Consider the following 20,258-nt stretch of genomic DNA (forward strand, 5'->3'; position numbering starts at 1 on the left):
GTTCGTTTGTTTTTGGAAGGAGGGGGAGTGAGCAATGCCTGCCACAGCCACAGATGCACAGGTGGTGGAAACAGTATTAACCGCTGCTGGGCGGGAAAAAATCCCCAATAATTGGTTTTAGTCTCTTGTATTGCAGCAGCTTGATAAAAGGGGTGATACCTGCCTGTGTAGCATGCTCAAGAAAAGAGATATTATAGCAAACTGAGAAAGAAGGGAAGGGTTTGTCGAGTGGGAAATTTGGGGCCAAGAGAGCTGGGGATGCAGTGGTGGCTGTGGCTGGAGTGTGTTCATCTAGCCAAATGGCGAGCGGGAGGGAAGAGAGGAGTTTATATTGAAGGCTCAGCAGATGTGTGGGATTTTGAGTCAGCCGCTGGAGGAATATCTAACCAGGCTGTCACTCAAGAGCGTGTTGAAACCAATCCTGAGTGTCCTGCAGTTTGCTGGCTTTCAAAACCTGGAGTGGCTGGGTAGGAAAGTGCATGGGTCAGAGGAGGAGAATATTGCATGGTTTAGAGCAGCTAGAGGAAAGGGGAATGGCTGAGAAACATTTAAAAGTATAAAATGAAGACACAGTTCCTTCAAATCCATATCTTCCTGACTTAATTTCCATGATCCTTCTTTCAAATCATCCTCCTATATTGGAGCTGACAGCTCCTTCATTTGCTTTAGCTTTGTACGCTGCTGAACTGTACTGCCTCTGTTCCTGCATCGAGGGCAGGCTCCCCCACACCAAGGAAATCCTCATAAGTGGGTGCTTGTCTTTGGTTTAGATGAGGCTGCCCGTGTGTTGATACAAAGTTCATCTCCACAACTATTAGTCTGCCCTGTAACTTCTGTCTTCTGCCACATGAGCTGCCGTTTGGGATCTTGAAATGTGTCTCGCGATGTCAAAGGGAAGTAGCAGAGCCTCATTGCTTGGGCCTGCTTCAGGACTTCTCAGGTCCAGATCTGATCCTGTCACAGGTTGGATGCTTTGGATGCTATACCAATGCCTGAATGATGATTATAGATTTCTGTTAAAAGTTGATTTTGATCCCTGCAATCTGGTGGGTAACCTTGTATTCTATTCCTGTTTTGATCACTTTTATTTTTGGACCAACTTTGTGCAGTGCTTAATCAGCAATGAGATCAAATTCCCCTGATGTCTCCTGTGCAGCCAGGATGCCTTTGCCCTTCTGTGTTGCAGCACTTCTTCATTTATGCCCCTGACTCCCTAGTCTTTGGAGCCCCGTTGGCACTGTAGCTCCATTGGCACTTTCTGTTTGTTTCCGTTCTCCTAAATCCCTGAGAGAGCCTCCAAAGTTGCCTATGTGCAAACTAATCTCTCAAACAGCATGTGGGATCAGCGTTTCTAAGGAGTTATGTCAACATTACCATTAGTGAGAGGAAGCACTTAAGAGGTATAGCTTTCAGTGTTACTGCAAGGTATAATTGGTAAATTCGGAGTCATATGATGGAAAAATAAACACTGAGTTTATTCATTGTAAAACTGCTGAATTTGAGAGAGTTGAAACAGATTCTTATTATTTTGGTGTTTGGATAAATTGTTTGGGTAAAATTTTGGCCTTAGTGAATTTAAGAAAAACTTTGCTACCAGGTATAAGACTTCACCAATTTCATCCTTCTGTGTTTAGAAAATAAATAGCTTCTTTGACAGCCTTTGGGACGAATATTTTCCCTAACGTCCAGTTTCTCAAGGACTCAGGCTTATGAAGCATACTGCAGGAACAGATACTTATCCTGGATAGTGTTTTAACAAGATATAGGTGGTCCTGATACCCCATTGTTTTCCTCTGAGTTTCTGTAACAGTGCTGAAATTCTTGTAGTCAAACTGTATTAACAACAAGCCCATTTTCTACCCATTTTCATCAGCAATGATTTGTTTAGAGGAGGTGGAATACTTTGCTTTGAATTGTCTTTGAAGGCAATGAGAGCTGACCCAATTCCTTCCTTCTGCAGTGTGTAACTGGGTACCTCAGCATGTGATGATCAGAATTTTTCTATTTCATTCCCATGCTTCAATATTTTGTAGCTGGAGAATGATGCTGCAGTGACTACCTCCCAAATACCTGTTAGAAATTACTTGGGAAGACAATAAAAACTGAGATTTTTTAAAGGAATGGAAAGTGCTTAGCTTTACTTTTAATTTTTAGGAAGAAGTGCATGGTTTATTTTATTTTATTTTTTTAGAATCCTTAGAAAATCCCAACTGGTGGTTCTAAAAGCAAAGGTGGTGCTGTAAAAAGGTTCTCTGCAAACTCTTCACAGTTGTTCAGTGGAGTACTGAATAATCCCCCTCTTCCCCCTCCCCCCCCTTTTTTTTATAGGGTATTCCAGGACCACATGGTAATCCAGGTTTGCCAGGATTGCCGGGTCCAAAGGTGAGTTAATTTATCCATGCTGAATATGTGAACTACTTGATCCCTTTTTGGAAGCCATAGAACTGTTCCCTATAATAGAAGCGACTGGCCTTCATGGGTTTACAAATAGAGACTGGAGCTGTAAACAATTTTAAATTAAATGTAACCAATCAAACTGAGCTCAAGATCAAAACAAAATAGCTGGAAAAAAATTATGGGAAAAAATAGGGGGAAAAATGCCTGTGTGCAGACTGATGACCTGGAAACTCTTATCCATGCAACAGTTTGTGCTTCCCAAAAGAGTTCATGTAAATCAGCCCAGCCTCTTTGATAAAGTGGTATTTAAATGAGAATAAATATTTAATTGCTGTAACATTCTGCCTTGATTAAAAACAAAAAAAAAGAGACTGAGTCGTTCTCCATAAATTCTTTTTTTTAAATTATTTTTATTTTTTATTTTTTGCCAGTGCCTGACCTTTCACATATAAATATGCCAATATTTCAGGCATTATCACTTGATTTATATAATTGAAAAGTTTTCAGTAGATTTATGGATGTGATATTTACAACCAAAGAAGAAAAGTAGTAGATCAGGGAGCTCAAATAAAACCCTTCAAGCTTGTGTAATGTAGGCCATTTAAATAGATTTGACAGATTTGTGCAGTTGCAAAATGCCTTCAACTCATATTTAGTTTGAACAATTTGATAGATGTGTTAGGAAAAAACAAAAGCAACCATCATTTGTTTTAGTGCAGTTCCTTATGGCAGGAATCTGACCTGTCATGACAGGTGTTAAAAACTGCTCGAGGTCATAAAAAGACATGTAATAAAGCTTGTGATGTTAGACGCTGTAAAGTAATGTAGCTTTGTATTTCTTATGTGTCCTTTTATTATTATTTTATGAGAACACCTAAACTTAGAGACTTGTAATTAATTTTTACAATATTTACAAAGGCTATATAATGAAGAATACAATGCTAGGAAAATAATTGCAATCAATTAATCTTCAGATTTGTTTCATAACATATTTTGTTCATTAGATCGTAATTCTGATCAGTTCTCTAACTGGTTCTATGCTTTTAAGAGTAGAAGGCAATCTTATACATACATACGTGTGTGTGTGTATATATATATGTATACACACATACATAAATATATTGTGTGTGTGTATATTCACACACACATATGTATATATGTATGTATATATTTCCTATGTGTTTAGCAGTTATCAGTTTCTGTTAGACTGTAAGTTACTCTTGCAATTTAAGTATCTTTTAAAATACTTTTAATTGAGTAGAAATGAGCCAGGTGCTCGCCAAGGATTAAGTATGAACAACAAGCTGACCTGCACTGGTTGTGTAAGCTGAAATGAAAAACTTTTGTTTAATCTTAAAACATGGTAGACAAGTCACAGCCGTTTTCTGGCAGAAACTTAACATATAATTTTATTCTGCCTTTGATGTACATGCATTTTTCCCTGCTATGTTGAAGCATCCCTTATGCGCTTGCTTGAAGCATGGAACAATATTAATTAATATGCTTTTAGTTTTCTGTGTTTCTACTGATCACTTCCAACTGAGAGGCAGATTCTGCCCCGAGAGTATGTTAGCAATTCCAATTGATAGCTGAGGGTCTTCAACATTTAACTCCTGATAAAACAGTTGACGTGTTTTAAAGTCATTTAAAACTATGCATGAGGTTCGTCTGTATTCCTAACTTTCTGAAAAAAAGGATTGTTTCAAGAAGACCTAGTTTGCAGATTCTGGCACTGTTCTAACTGCAATGTAATGTAATTAGATTAAATACTAAGCACTTTATTTTACCCTCACATTTTGACCTGTGGTCATGTGTTATTCACCCACATTTGAAAGCCATGTATGATAATGGTCGCGTGTTTATAGATTAAAAGTAACATTGAATTAATTACGCTTATAGGCAAAAGGGAGGAAGGGAAAGGCTGTGTAGGTAAGTCATCAGTAGGCCTGTGTTTAACTGGCTGAAAACTGATCACAGTTTTACTACCACCCTTATTTTAATATGCCCATGTTGCAAAGGGAGGCGGAAGATGGATTGGTGTTGTTCAAGGAGTATAGCAATTTACCTACCAAAATGTGAATCAGTTGGAAAATGCTCAGATAAGTTTTACCATGCTGAAGAACTGTCTTCTATGTGGCCGGACATACCAGGTCAATGTGGCAGATTCATTTTGCCATGATATTTCCAGGCTTAGGATTCAGCAAGCTTAGTTTCTCCTCAAATGGCCTCACAAATCTAAGCCACAGTGGCATAACTCTTGACCTGGCATGGTGTACGCAAGAGGAGGATCAGACCTAGTAGCATTTCAGATTAAAGCCATGTATGTTACAGGTCTAAAACAGTTGACTGTCAGGAAGGCTCATGCTGCTCGTCTTGCATGTGTCTCTGAGCAGTGAGCGTTGCGCCTTGGACACTACTAGGCTAACCAGAGCTCTCCAGCCAAGGGTGGCAGCTCTTCCACTTTGTCCTCAGAAGGCCCGGCCTAAACTGTTCTTGTTAAAGTCACGAGTGGTCTTCAGCTATCTTCACCAGCCTCTGAACTGGGCAGTCACACAGATGGAGACCTGCTCTTGGCAATCAGGTGTGAAGAGCCTGGGGTAAGAGATCCAGGGAGTAGACAGAAGGAGTCTGCAAGAAAACAAATCTTGATCTGGAAAGCATATTGAAAAAGAGGGGGCAGAAAAAAGAGGGGAGGGAAATGGTATATTGTAATAAAATGATATCTTCTCAGTAGATAAGCTAGCAAAGATTTGTTAAACTGAGATCTTTTCATATATTTGATGAGATGAAAGAGAACAATTTTGCCCTTCCCATAGCACGCTTTGCTCTAGATCTTTCTCATTCTTGTTTTGAAGAGCTGATGAGTGTGTTTTAAAGAATCATCATTTCACATAACAGCCCTGATGTCAGAATGCCTGTAGTTAGTCTTTTCCACCAGCAAAGACTCTTCTGTGAGACTATAGTTACATTACAGGATACAGGGTGGTGCATTTTATGATGAGAATTTTGACACCTGCCTAATGCCCGTCATGTCACCTATGATTTTTGTTTGTTCGGTTTTGTACAGAATTTTTACTTATCTTATTTTCCAAGGTGTCCTTAGAACAGCTTGATAAACTTTGATTACAAAGACTGAAAAAAGTGAGAGAACTCCAGTTAGCCTGTGGATGCCAAGAGCCTGAAGTGCTGGAGAAGTGATGTGTCGTTGCAGTGGCTGTTGCAGCAGCTGCACCAAGGCCTGTACTTTGTGTAGTCATTAAATACGTGGTATGGATTAAGAACTGAGGTACCTGCTCTATGTTAAGAGGAATGTCTGAAAGTAAAATGCAGTGAATCAGTGAAATCTCTTAGTGTATTTTACTCAGCATGAATAAAAGTGCCTCCCTGAGGTCATCTAGGCATCTAATTCAGAGTGCTAGATTTCCTGCTGAAGGCATCGGCCTAAGAACTTAGTGCTTCAGTTAACATCACTGCTAAAATCTCTCTTTTTTTTTTTTGATCTTGTTCATGATGCCAGCATTACCAAACAGGGCTTATGGGCACAGAGTACTTGCAGTTGTTACGGCTGTTAATGATAACTTCATCGCGACTGGAACTTTAGTGGAAGGCAAGCGTCTGCCCAAACTGCAAGCGAGTGTCACCCTGTCTGGGCAGCTGGACCTCGCGCGTAGGTCTGGGCACGTCTGCTACGCACCAGAGTTTGGTAGCGGAGAGCAGGGTTCTCCTGGGAATGTCCAAGCAGCTGTTTTCCCCAACTTTAGCTCTCTGTCAGTGAAGGACATGTGCCATCTCTAGTCCAGCTCTGCTGAGGGATAACTTTAGTATTCCTTGGCTACAGAAAATATATTTTGGGGTGAAAAGAATGGACCTTGATGTTTATGAGTTGTGGACATCCAGAGGTTATTTTACAGCTTTGAAATCAAGAGAACTGGTGTGGCCTGTGCCATCTATATGAACAAGTCAATGAAATATTACAGTGTCTTTTGTAAGCAGCATTTATTATGAATAAAACCAGAGATTCCATATATACTCAATTATTTTATTTTCAGTTATTAACGTATGAACATAGCTTCAGTCCGTGGCCATCGGAGCGTCCCTGGTGGCTGCCTGATTGGTGCAAAGCCATTCAGGGAGCTGGCGCAGGAGGCGTAACTTGCCGGTGACCCGTTGTTAAGGGCAGCGAGCTTGCTCGCCGCTCCGCGGGGCGCGGGTCTGCAGCGGCCACCCGCCGCCGCGCTTGGGGAGCTGCCGCAGCCAGCCCCACAGCTGGTCCCGTGCCGCAGGGGCGGCGTATCGCCGGCGTCGCTGGGGCGCTGTGGTCCCACCGGAGCTGGTAGACCAGCAGGGCCCCTCCACACGCGAGGGCGAATCCACCGTTTAGATCAGGGCAGGTTTTCAAGCGGCCGCTATCCACAAACACCCCATGAAGGCCCTGGGGGCCCTCATGGGCCTCGGCTCGGCCCCACAGCAGCGCTGACAGCTGGGGCTGCCCCCAGCGCCCTGCTGCCCCACGGCCGTGGGACGGGGGCCCTGGCGGTGCGGCACAGCCCTGCGGGGAGCCCCTGGCTGGTGGCAGCGGCGCTGAGGCGGTGGCGCGGCCTTCCCGGCAGTGGCGGCGGGAGCATCTCCATGGCGTCACGCCACCTCAGGAAAGGGAGGTTTTCGGGTAGTTGAGAGAAGGGATAAATAACTTACTGTTATTCGTTACTGCGTGACTGAGTCTGGTGGGCTTCCCCGGGGCTCGGGGGAGCTCTGGTATTGCTGGTTATGGCTAATTCAGGCCAGGGAAAATTGTTTGTTTTTTAACAGCTGCGGTTAAACAAAGGCAGAGTGAGCTTGACCAGGGCAAGGTTAACCTCTCACAGGCAAGATTTTAATCTTTGTCTGTGATTAAAATAAAGTAACATTAAGTTCTTTGGTGCTTATGGTGATGGAGCTGGGAAGTCTTGGGAACGGGAGAGACACGGCAGGGTCCGTCCCCTTCCTGCAGCCCCCTGTGGGATGCAGGCAATACAGCTTCTACCCAGGAACGGCGTGCCGATCTGCTCAAAAAACCCTGATTGAACCGAGGACTTTGCTGAATTTTTACAACCATCTTTCTTAGCTAGGATGTCTGTGCGGTGTAAAGGCAGGTACCGGGCCTGAGGAAGACTGGACTAGACTCTAAAATCTAGAGTTTTAGAAGGAAAAAAACCCCAATATCTTTAATGGAAAATTATTTCCTTGCATTATACCGTGGGGATGTACAAGTCTGTTATGGAAAGCTAAGCTTTTGACATGAATGAGAAGTTTCAAGACATTGGGTACGCTTTAAGCACAGCTTTAAATAGGTTTAGGTCGAAAAGGAATAGAAAACATAATTGTGCAGAAACTGAAATAACTGCAAAGTCCGTCGATGTTCCTTTCAGGTTATTGTGATAAATCAGGCTTTCACAGGTAAGCAAAGAGCAGGTCATATATTCAGTTATAACTGAGGGTACTGGCATGTCAATTCACCTATATTGGTACCGAGTTTGTAAATAAAATCTGTTTTATTAAATATTTTTCTGACAGATTATGAATTTAAGAAAACCTATAAATCTCATTCCAGTGTAAACTCAGCCTGTTGTATTATGTTATAGTTCTTTACTAGAAAAGTTATTAGAAAGCAAATCTGTAATAACCAGTACATTTTATGTGAACATTTCACTTCCTTTCGCTATAACAGTGCAAATATTTGTTACCAAGCATATGACTTAAAATCTCTGTTCCCTGGTGATATTAATGGCCTTGCTTCCCTGCAATAGGGCCCTAAAGGGGACCCGGGATTCTCCCCAGGACAAGCAAAACATGGAGAAAAGGTAATATTTTCTTAATTATAGAAAAATGTCTCGTCTGCCCCATTCTTTTGTTGAAGTCTTGTTTTACATTCACACAAGTTTTAACAGAGCAATGGCTTGCATGTATCGTGCCTCTGGTGCATTTTGACACATGTATTGGAGTAACCAATGCAAACAAGAGAAAGTTTTGTAGCCAAATTAGCGGTTGCCCTCTCTTCCCAAAATGTTTGGGTATAAATATTTAGAACGGTTCTTCATGGAAACTGTGGGCTTGAAAGCTTGTGGTTATTTCAGTTTTAGATTGCAAATCCACAGATTGTCTGACGCTTTAAAACTAATGTGCCAATGCTAAAAATCTAATGGCATGTTTACATTCTGATGTGTTAGCCAGTGCTATATATTCTTAGAATAAGTTGTATTTATGCGAAGTTTTATTCTTGCACTAGTAGTTAAATTGTGAAATATTTGTGCTAAATATAAAACACTCTAAAAATCCTGGACTCATGCTCTTAATAATGAAGCAAGCATTAGCAAGTACCTTTATTCTAGCTAGCTGCTGGTTTGTACACGAAATAAGTTTGTTTTTTTTTTAATGCATAAAATTTGTCAAAACCTAAGATTCACAAAAATACATTTTGAGTTTTAAAGCACTACTGGGTCAAAGACAGGGCAAAATTCAGATACGTGTCTATGGGTGTACTGATAAGAAATTTAATTGTTGCTTTTGTAAAAATAGCCATGTTATTTAAGCTAGCTGACTTGTACTTGTGTCAGTCTAATCATAGTGATGCAAGCTATATGTGTCTGCTTGAAATTCTAGGAGTATTCTTTAGCCAGAGCCCAAGCTGCCATAAATACATTGATAAACAGTCTAAAGCTCACATGGGTATCTGTAGATAGTGGTATAATCAAAAAATTGGCATTTCTCTAGTTCACACTTTCTTTTGGTTCTTAAATTACTTTTTCTCGCAAGTCAAATTTCTTCAGCCTAAGTAATGGGCTTGAACTCATCTTGATGTTAACTCATTTCCAGGATCTTTTCCCTGACTCATTGCATTTGAATCTGGCCACTAAACCTAAAAAAATGAATCTCTTTACTATCAGTCTTGCACTGAGAAAAGAGAACTGGAATGTCCTTCCCTCTTCCTCCAACAGCAACAACTGTAAAAAAAATGCATCTTTTTCCAGGTCCCTAGCGTTCAAGATACTGTTGTTCTTATTCTCATGGTGTGCTGCCATGTAGTTGCAGAGTTAAGGAACCTGAGTGAGAATACGCATATGCTACCATAACACCGTTGTCTATATCAGTCTTTCATATCTTCTTTTACACAGATTAGCAGGTCTTTTCTGTTATGTTTTACGCAGGACCCCCAACGATGGGGTCCTGATTCCTGTCTGAGGCTTGTGGACATAACACTAACACAATAAATAGTAATAACTAAAAATATATATTAATTTGTGTTGAAATCACTCACTTCCGAGGGAATGACTATCTTGAGAACTGTCTAGCTTCTTCACTCCTGCTTATTATGTTGGTTAGAAGTAAATGTTCTGAGGTTATGAACAGAGCCTGCTCTAGCTGTGATCTTACCACATTACATGACGCAGGAGCACACACACTGTACCAGGTAGTATCAATAGAGGAACTGTAGCCCTTTTTCATTTTTTTTACTCTAAGCCAATATTCCAGGCCTGGTAAAGATGGAATTATCTACTTTTTCATCCCAAATGTCCAAGAATGCAGAAAGACATGAAGTCCTGCGTGTTTGTAGCCCTGAGTCATGTTCCAATGAAACACAGTGATTCTGCCCATTTTGTTTTACAGGGTGATCCAGGCCCAGTAGGCTTTCCAGGCCCACCTGGGGTCAAAGGCCAGAAGGTAAGATACTCTGTTTCCATTTTTCCTATAAACCTCCCTGGCTCAAATCTGTGGCCAGTAGATGGACATCTCATTGTCAAGAGACCATGGAAGGAACATGGGCTTTTGTCCAACTGCTGGTACAGTGTCAAATGTGTCAGGCGCCAGGGCCATCAGTGCAAAACCTTTTCTTAAAACTAAATGAACTGAGATCATGGCAGCAGAATGTAAATTACACCTGCTTAAGCTGGAGTCCTTTGACAGATGTGCCATGCTCAAAGAGAGAGGTTACTGGAGAGTATAGGCTTGCCTGCAAGATACAGTCGTTTTAAAATCAATTGTATTCAATTTGCAGTAAGAAGTCCTTCCTTTCAGTAGTACTTCTGGTGCTCAGTCTTTCAGAACTGCATAACTGGCTTTTTTCCAAATGTGTGCCAGAGTTGCTAAAACAGAACTCAGGTGAAATACATTCTAGTTTTGCCTGCTATATAATAATGGCAGTATTATTTTTCAATAAGAGAAATGTCAGATGCCACACACTGCATTTAAGAAATACATCTATATTACGGCAGTTCATAGAGGCATGTCAGCATGAGGCAAACAGGTAATTTTGGGGCGGGAACATGAAGGATGTCAGTGGAAGAAATTAGGCAAATAACTAAAAAGTGAGCACAGAAAACTGAGGAAGTGAATATAGTTCATGTGGAAGGAGAGGTTTCCTGATATATATCCCATAGCCTACTCTGGTTAGTCAGATAGCATCAAACTGGTAAGGAAGTAAGAATCAACAAGATGAGAAAAACTGCTATTAATCACTATCTCTGCAAAAGATATTTCTGTGTTGCAAGTGTAACAAAAAAATAGGGAGAACAGATATAACAGCAGAATTTTATAGTAGTATGTAATGCTAACGGCACCTGTAAAGCATTTGAATGAAATGAATTCTTAGGAAGACAGGCCCAGATATTGACCTCACTCTTGATGTTTAAAGAAAGAATATTAATAAAGGCTTGCCTGTTATTGAAATTAAAGAAAAATGGTACAAAAAATGCAACAAAATTCATATTCAGTGTTATGTTTTACGGCCACTTCATTCAACGTTATCTTGATCTTAAAACTGTATGATAGTTTCTTAAAAAAAAAAAAAAATCTAATCCTTGGTTTCTTGAATTGACCAAGACTAAAACTGTAGCCAAAAGAGGAAACTATTACTTAATTAGCACCAAGAGGAGTGTGGAAATTTATCCTTCCAAATACATGTGGCTCATGGTTCTGGGAACTGAGAAAATGTGTGTCTCTGACAAGAATCTGCATCCTCTCTATTGAGGGCTAAACTAAAAGTCTGGGCATTGATGGCTCTTGTCACTGGCCAGACTTGGGCACCTTGCAAATCCATCCCCAAGCATAGTGGTTTCCCACTTCATCAGGTTGATAGTTCTGCCTGGACAATAAAGTAGTTTTTGTTTTATCTTAAATAAAAGCTTCTTAGATAGGAAGCAGCTGTCATTTGTTCTGGATTATGAGACTGATGTTTGGGAGCAAGGAAATGAAAATCTCATGGCCATCATTCTCTCTTCCTGCCACAAGAATTCACTCCTTATCTGAGGGTTAGAGACTCTCTGGAGAAATGTGCTCATTTGATCACTGGAAATTTTACTCTCTGTTTCCATGTCATATACATCAGAAACTAACTAGAGCTGTGTTTAGGACAATTTCTGCATGACCCAGATTGTAGGAATACCAGCCTTTGAACAGCACTACACCTGTAAAGAGTATTTTGTGCTCGACTATTTTTTAATGACAAGCCCATGTTTCGTTGTTTGAAATATCTGATCTTTAGTTATCATTATTCAAGATTTGTGAATAGATAAACACACTATCTGAATCCTCCTGAGCTGTTAGCTTGTGATCTTAGAAATTATTTTCAAAGTAATGTGAGCACAAATAGTTGTGAAATACACCATCTAAAAGGATAAAGTGCAGAAAACCCAACTACTTCCGTTTTTGTTTTATAGCCCAGTACTACTGGGGAATTGCCATAGTATTGAATAAATAATATATTTCCGATATCCTTTCTCATCCATATATAGAAAGAACAAATCTTAAATATGAATTACTGGTGTTCCAACTTCTATTTGATTTTTTGACAGATGGCTTGTGTTAACTGAGCAGTTTCTAAACTGTGAGATATTTGATAGTGAATAAAGTCTCATGCTTTTCCAGATGTTTGTAATAGTGTAATACAAATCTATGCTCATTTCACATCAATCGCTCTTTTTCATATTATTTTCTTTTCCTGTGTTTTCCTGAAAGACTTAAGTTTGAGGTTTACTCATTTCTTCAGGAAACTCAGCATTCATTTGCCATTAACCATAGTGGTGGCTTTGAAGAGCTGAAGTGTTAGTGAGCTGGCAAAGGGGTACGCAGTAATAACTGCTGCCCTCCGCTGGGCATAATCACACATGCTGCAGGTCGTTGTGCTAACGTGGATGAAACAATCTGTTCAACAGACTTTTCTACTCATTATTAGCCTGGTTCTGAACTTTGTGTGCAATATTATGCAGTACTTGGACAAAAACATGTGCTGTGGAAATTTGGGGTGAATGTGCATATTATTTTCACTTTTTGGACCAGAATAATTTGTGAGTAGTCATAGGCTATGTGCTTTTGGTTCTGTTTTCTCTGAATAGCTGAGTTTAGTAGATCGTGTTAGGAGAATTTCCTGGAAAGATTCATTTTACAAAGATTTTTGAAGGCCTCAGTGCAACACAACAGTATTAGTAACTACGGTTTTGGATTATAACTGCAAATCGATGTGTTTCTTTTTTAAGCTGGTAATCTGTTTTCTTCAGTGAGATAGTAAAACAAAAATATGTTAATAATCAAGACTCTGGGAAGAGATTAATTTTATTTTTCATTACACACCATGTTTCAGAGTGTGTGTCCTTGTGGCTGCCTGTTAAGTAAGACTTATTTCTCTTGCCAGTAACACGCAATACAAAAGGCCAAGTTTTGCTCAGTTACATGAAGGGTAGAATTTCAAATTTATTCTAGTGTAAGAACTGAAAATTGCATGTTTATGAAGTGTTTAGAGGTTCAGGCATCTTTTCAAGCAGAGAAGCAGTGACAGAAGATTAGAGTAAGGAGGCGAATGCCCTTTCCAGAGCAGTTGCATGGATCTTATATCTGGAGCCATCTTTGGTGCCATCTTAAAATCAACACTGACAAAACCTTTCTTATAATAGTTCAGAGACCTCACGGGAGAAACACCATCCTTACCTGTCCTCCCTCCTGAAAAGAGTCTTACTTCACCTGTACAGACAGGCAAGTAGTCTCTGACTCTAATAGTCAGAGAAGTGGGGAATGGATTTGTCAACCAAAGGACAGTACTCTTTAGGGTAGAAGTAGTCTGGGAATTAACTTGCCTGAGATCATGCCAATGCACTGAAATGATGCAGTGCATGTATGGTTGCAACTACTTTACAACGATGTTTGAAAACATTTTTTAAAGAAAAGGATTGGCCATTTTTTTTGCTAACTTTCTTCCCAATATGTTTAAGATGTGTGTAATAGTAAATCATGGGACTCTGCATCTATAAAATCCTGATAGAATTCACATACTAAAGTATAATATGGTCAGACTTATTGAAAAATTTGTGTAGAGAGAAGGGAAAAAATTAGTTGCAAACTGAGAACGGCTCCATGTTTTCTTTTGTCTTTATTTTTGTATCCTGTAAAGAGCAAGGTAAATGGATAAGCATAAGGCAGTAGCTGTGGTGATGTAAACTGTATGTAACCTAGGGTGTCTTAGTACTTTTTGTGGAGCGTGCCATTTTCCTCGAGCAGAAGGGAAGTTCAGTTGTGTGAGAGAAATTCCTGAATTAGACAGAGGAAACGTCCTTTTCCTCCTTTCTTAGTCACAAAATTACTATTTCAAAATTAATTCCAATATACAGTAATCAAGCTTATTTGAAGTGTTCTTCATGGCCTTCTAATAATGCTTTTCTCATTGCTATCAGTGTATAATTTCTCTTTCCATTTCAGTTAATTGAAATTCCAGCCTGCTCACAGGAGTTTAGCTTTTGTGAGACATGGGCTGCCAAAATTTACTGTGTTAACAACTCATCCTTTACTGTACGGGATGAGATTCCTGAAATTCTGAATAATCAAGAATATTTTCCTTTAATAAGCCCTGCAGTATTGCTTCAGCAGCTGCATACACAAGACTGCTTTCTGTATGGCTAGACCTTGAAAATCTTTGCAAAAGTCATCAGAGACTTTGAAATTAGCACAGAATTGTCAAAAGCTAGAAGGAAATCCTTGCAACAGACTGCTTATTGGAAAGCCAGTGATGAAGCCTTCTTGTACTCTGCTTCTGTGCCAGAGCTTTAGAGCAGTACTCAGTTTCGTACTGAGAGTGGAGAGCAGACAGCCTGTCATTTAATTCTTTGGATAATGATAATGTTTATCTTTAACTAACTCAAGTTAAGCCAGTTGGTTTTGCCTAGACCAGCTGCAATCAGAGCTCCATTTGCAAGGTAGCAGTAATTGCATCTAAAATGGTACAACTTTCCTGGGGAGAGGCTAGACATTTCTGACTGCTTCCAGTGAAGCCTTCCATATGCTCCTTCTGAAAGTAAAGTTACACCAAACTTCAAATCTGTCCTGTATCAAATTGCAGGCTGTTTTATAAAGTAACATTGCCATTCCTTGGGAAATTCCAGCTAAGAAATGTTGTTGAAGCCTTAGTTGTGTTACTAACATCAACAGACAAGATGAAACTTCGTCATATGGTGAAAATGTGAAGATGACAAGTAGGCACTGAAAAGGTTCCTGTGACAGAACCTGGCACTGTATTGTTTGTTAGACTTACCCTATGGCCAGGAATTTTCTGTTTCCAGCCCTTTGGCACTTTTCAAAGGTTAACATCTTTTGTATTCTCTGTAAATAATGCTTGTAGCATTAGGTATAAGACATTACCTACTGATTTTTAGAGGTTACAGAGCCTTCTTTGTTTTCTAGCAAACTTGCCTGCATTGTGCCAAATTTATTTTAATAATTGCAGAGAAAATCTAATAAAATACAATGAGCACAACTAAGATAGACAGACTTGGCTTGAATAGTGCTTGCTGTTACAATTTAATATCTATATTATTTTGCTACATAGAGACTTCATTCAGTCTGTGTCCCACTGTGCTAGGCATATGGTAGAAGTCAGGCACTTAAACTTGCTTACAAAGGCTTGTCTGAGTCGTATTAGTTGGCAGTGAAGTTTTTTCCCTCATGCAAACTAAAGTATCCTTGCAATTTACTGTGTCTTAGAAATGTGCTTGAAGTCTGCATTGGAGTAATTGGAAGCTTTAAACCTTTCTCTTTTTTAGCTTTCAAATCAAAATATTAATCTTCATTAGAATTTGGGAGGTATTTCATTTTTCCAAATGCATATATGTGAACTTGTAGTTCTTCTTACTTTCATCTTAGCTCAAAGCATACTGGGGCTTATTTATATGGGTTTGCTCAAGAATATGAACCCAGACTTAAAACTAGGAATTTTAAGAGGATTAGCTAAGTCACTAGAAACCTCCATGTGCAAGCTCTCTCTTTGGAATGATATTCGCTTTAACATAGTTAAGCTTTATTCCCAACCAGCATTAATTAAGTTGAAATGAACTAAAACTATGTCAATTCTGAAAAGCAGTATGGACATACTACTCTAGCCTGTGAATTCATAGCAGTTATCCTCTGGCAGGAGTAATCTACTGTGCTGTAAAAACTTGCACACTGTGATTAGTCATCCTACTTCATCTCACAGTTGTGTGCCTTCTTCGGAGAGTGTCCAGGTAGCTGTTAATCAGCTAAACTGATTCACTTTAAAGCTAAATTCTGATGAATTTTCTGAGTGTTCCCATGTATACTAGCACTGCTTTTCTTTTCTCCTTGTCCAGAAATAATAAAATACTGAGGTTTTTCTAGCAATGCCTATTTTAGTTGATCGTTTAAATATGGGGAAAGTGTAAAGTGGACAACACGTAACATAGAATGGTCCAGGGCCCTAATAAACTATATGGCTTTTCGAGGCATGTCTTGAAAGCTAAAGGTGTGTTACTGGCTTATTTGGATATTTTTAGTTCCACATAAGTGGCTGAATCAAAAATTTGTTCTTAGGCATTATAGTAAATTGGGATATTTTGTGTTAACTGGTTTGTCCAAGAGTAGCTCCAGGCTCTCTATGATACAGCAATTTCTTTTCCAACAGCAATGCTGACCTTCTTAGATGCAAGATAATGTATAAAAATTATTTAGACTTAAGTTAAAGGAGAGAATTAAAATTAGAATAAACTATATCTGGCTTGTTCAGTCAAAAATGAGAGAAAATGCATAAATCGGAGTTTCTAACTTAACTCCTGAAGCAAGCCCTGCAGCTTATGAACTTGTAGACAGATGTAATTTGTTTTTCTAGTAAACTGTTAAACAGTAATGCAAGCTGGCAATGCCCTGTGTGTGATTAGTAAGATGTGAACAAACACCTGGTATGCTGGGTTTTGAGAAAATGAGGCTTCTGAGTTTTTTTAATAAGTGCATCTCTTTTGGACCAAGATTCCTTAAGCAAGCCTATAATAGTAAAATTGCAAATTTTGAAGCCTAACAGATGTGATTCTTTATTATTATCTAAAATTATCACCAAGCAAAAGCATTACATCTTTTAATTTTCTATATGATAATAAAATTAACTCCATGCAGCAGGGCTCTTGTGGTCATGCAGAAGCTTATCCAAAACTTGGGGATACCCAGTCTGCTGAAATCAATTGTAGAATTTCCTTATTACAGTGGGCCTGTTGTGTCATCTCACATCTTTCCCACCTAATGACCATCATAATATGGCAGGGCAGCCAGATGTTCCACATCGTCCAGGACACTCCTGGTACCCAGTGAATGTCTTTGGGGCCAATTTTGTCATAGATTTCTGTCCAGAATAAGGGAAGGGGTTTTTTGTCTTCTTCCTTCAAGCTGCAGCTTTGGGAACCTGTCTATCTCTAGTACTGCTGCAAGGGATGTGAAGACCAGATGCTTGGCACCCACATCAGTCGTGCAACTGTTGTAGCCTCTCATTTGGGTCAGTTTGTTTGGACATGTTTAGTCCAATGCAAAGACAACCAAGAAGGTTCCCCTTTCAAGTGTACTGATGCAGATGGCAGGTTCAAGCTCTATTTTTAACTTTTTTTTTCTTTAAGAGCTAAGTTCTGACTGAAATGGTTAATGTACAGCGAGTAAAGTTTGTCAGCTTCATATTTCCAGCACCACAGGGAAAATTTCTGGGATAAAGAACAAGCTATTCTCTCCAGTGGGATAAATTCCATAATATAGTACGGGCTGGTATTTGTTCTAATTAAAAACAACAAAAAAAGAGAGGCATTCTGTGTCCTGGAAGGTCTTTCTTCCTAGAGAGTATCCTAAAACAATCTGAGATAACACCGTGCTTATGCCTGTCCTTTGAACTGCCTTGTTCAGAACGGGAATCAAGACAAGGATTTGGAATGGGGAATTGCGTTGGACTGAATCCAAATCCCTGGTTTCAACAGTCACTGGGGGAGGCATCCCGTGTACTCATTTGTTTAATGAGCACAAGTGTGTGACCATCTTAAGCACACTGATACCTTGAAATTGTCTATGAACATGAACATTTCTTACCCCTTTATTCTTATTCTGCTTTCATATGGGCTGCTGAGTGTAGACCACACTAATTCTGCAAAAAAGTTTCGATAAACTCTTACGGGGTGTTTGAACTGGGAAAAGAAGGTCCATTTTTTGTGTTTAACTGTATTTATCACACTCCTGTTCCCTTACCTGCAGGGTCTCAAGGGTTATCTGGGACTGCGAGGGCCACAGGGTGAGCAGGTAAGTGATGACAGTGCACAGTATACTATACAGTACATGAACAGTTGAGGATAGAAGAAGGCATAATCTTATGTAAGCGTTCAGTATAAGCAGTCAGTGCAAATTACTGATTGCTTGAGGAAATGATCAAAAGTACTTGCCCAAGAATTCGGACTCTGTAGAGATCAGTATAGTAAAAATGTCCCTAAATGAAATAGAAAAGACCAGCTTGTTTTCTTCAACTACCTCACTGGCTTGGCAGATGTTTGTGTAAAGTTCTTGTTAGAGGCACAGTTCAGATCCTTTCAAAACCTCTGCTGACTTAATGCATTTCTTTATCTCCTAGCATGTAGAAAATGGAATGGTTAGTCAGTGCTTTCTTCACACTTTCATGCCAGTTGAAGACTTAATCTGAATGTGAGTTTCAGAGATGGCCACTTGCTGATGCATTTTGTTAGCAGTAACAAGGCTCTCAGTTGCAGTGTAAGCGGAAGCATGAGTGTCTTTTTGCACAATATTGAAAGGGAAATGGTGATGATAACAGATGATGGTCACCAGAAGGGAGATAAAAACTCATGAACATTATCCATAACTTTAACTGAGTTTGACACAAATCTTAACTGAATGAGTGGTGATTTTTATTACAGGCCCGCTGGGATTTTTCTGTGTAGACTATAATTTAGCAGTGAGATAGAGACAGCCAGTGGAAAAAAGGCATTGTTAGCTTGAAGAGAAGTGTATCTCAAGCTTTAAAGGAGTTGCTGGTGAAAAGTGACTGGTTGGTTACCATGGAGGAAAAAAGTGAGACTTGCATTGAAGAATAATTCTGCCAATTACTCACACAATCACATGTATGAGTTCCTTTGAAGGCAATTAGATATATTCAAGTATATGAAAATTGGCAGTGCAGAATGTTTGGTAACTCAGCGTTATCATACTTCTTTTGTCAGTATTTTCCTTTATTTTTATCATTTAGAAAATACTCTGACCAACTTTCCAGAAAACGCTTTGGAGGAAAGCGTTTTATTTTGGAAGTAGTACTTATTGCTGCTATTTTCATGCCTGGCTGGAGAATGTGATGAGTTAGACCAGTTACTTGTTATCTGTAGCACCTGCATGTCTGCAGTTTCCCAAAGCTTTTACAGCAGAGAGACGTTCCTTGAATCTGTGAATTGCTGGATTCCTTGAAGAGCTGGGAATGGAAGAGTTTTAAAAGAGAAGCTGTAAATACAATGATTCCACTGCTTTTTGAATTCTTTTTTGCATACATTTTCTTTTGAGATCCATCTGAGCTAGAATAGGAGACCATGGATCCCAATTCCATGGCATAACATCTGTGACACAGAGAATCACAACTAGTGGAAAGCGAGTGACAGAATCAGCTCAGTGGCAGCTCATATAAACAAAAAATACTGCAACCTTTTTGCCTCTGCACTTTTGAGTTTGCTTCCTAATACTGCTGTTTCACCATAAATCAGCTGTGAACAGCTCAGGGAGGAAGTCCTGATCCATTGCTATAGTAACACTGACATATGACAGTGGGTGGAAGGATCAGGCTAGGAGAGTGTCAATTTATGGACTTGGCATGTTTAAAATAAAATTAACTGAACAGAGGTGGGAGGAGCTTCCAGTGTCTCAGTGATGAGGCCAAGCCATTTGGCACCATTTCAGAAAGATGGATTTTTTCTGAAAATAAACACTCAGATGCACAGACGTTAAGTAGTAAAACAACAAAAATAACTTTTGGACTTGATTAGGAGGAAGAAAGATGGAAAGAGGTTCAATACATTCATGACTAATCCAATGCTATATTAGCCTGATTCTGGGACAAAGAATTTCAGCTTTGTAAAGACACACAGATTCTTCTTAATTAAAGTTTTAAAACATTTATCCTAATATACCTAAGACCAGTGCAGATACTTCATCATAAGGACCTGTCTCCTGCAGGCCTCTTTAATAGCTTTTCATAAATACAGTCAATGGTTTTTATTCTGGAAACTGGTGATATGCTTTGTCATATTTCACAACATCTTAGCCTACTCCACTCTCAATGCTTTTCCAAGGAGAGATGACTAAAATTACATGTGAAGTAAGTTTTAGGGTCTTGCTGTGTAACTTACACAAAAAGCAAATTTTCACTGAGCTTAAGCTGTTTCATATTAAGAGGACTTAAAAAATAATGAAACAAACCCCAAACCTGATGTTAACCACTTTTTCTTTTTTCTTTTTTCTTTTTTCTTCTTTTTTTCTTTTTCTTTTTTCTTTTTTCTTTTTTCTTTTTTTTCTTTTTCTTTTTTCTTTTTTCTTTT

At 39.3% G+C, this 20,258-nt stretch overlaps 1 protein-coding gene across 7 annotated transcripts in view; it reads left to right on the forward strand.

Moving 5' to 3' along the window:
* COL24A1 (collagen type XXIV alpha 1 chain) overlaps positions 1-20,258 on the forward strand; it is a 158,733-nt gene that overhangs the window by 23,983 nt on the left and 114,492 nt on the right. For 6 of the 7 annotated variants that reach the window (XM_064515983.1, XM_064515977.1, XM_064515980.1 and 3 more), the window contains 4 exons: positions 2,329-2,382; positions 8,184-8,237; positions 10,042-10,095; positions 17,926-17,970. In XM_064515983.1, the coding sequence (XP_064372053.1) occupies positions 2,329-2,382; positions 8,184-8,237; positions 10,042-10,095; positions 17,926-17,970 (207 nt within the window). The remainder of the gene's footprint in view (positions 1-2,328; positions 2,383-8,183; positions 8,238-10,041; positions 10,096-17,925; positions 17,971-20,258) is intronic. The other variant, XM_064515979.1, reaches the window with a different exon arrangement.

The sequence above is a fragment of the Dromaius novaehollandiae genome, chromosome 8 (genome assembly GCF_036370855.1).
Source record: "Dromaius novaehollandiae isolate bDroNov1 chromosome 8, bDroNov1.hap1, whole genome shotgun sequence".
In the NCBI taxonomy this organism is placed as follows: domain Eukaryota; kingdom Metazoa; phylum Chordata; class Aves; order Casuariiformes; family Dromaiidae; genus Dromaius; species Dromaius novaehollandiae.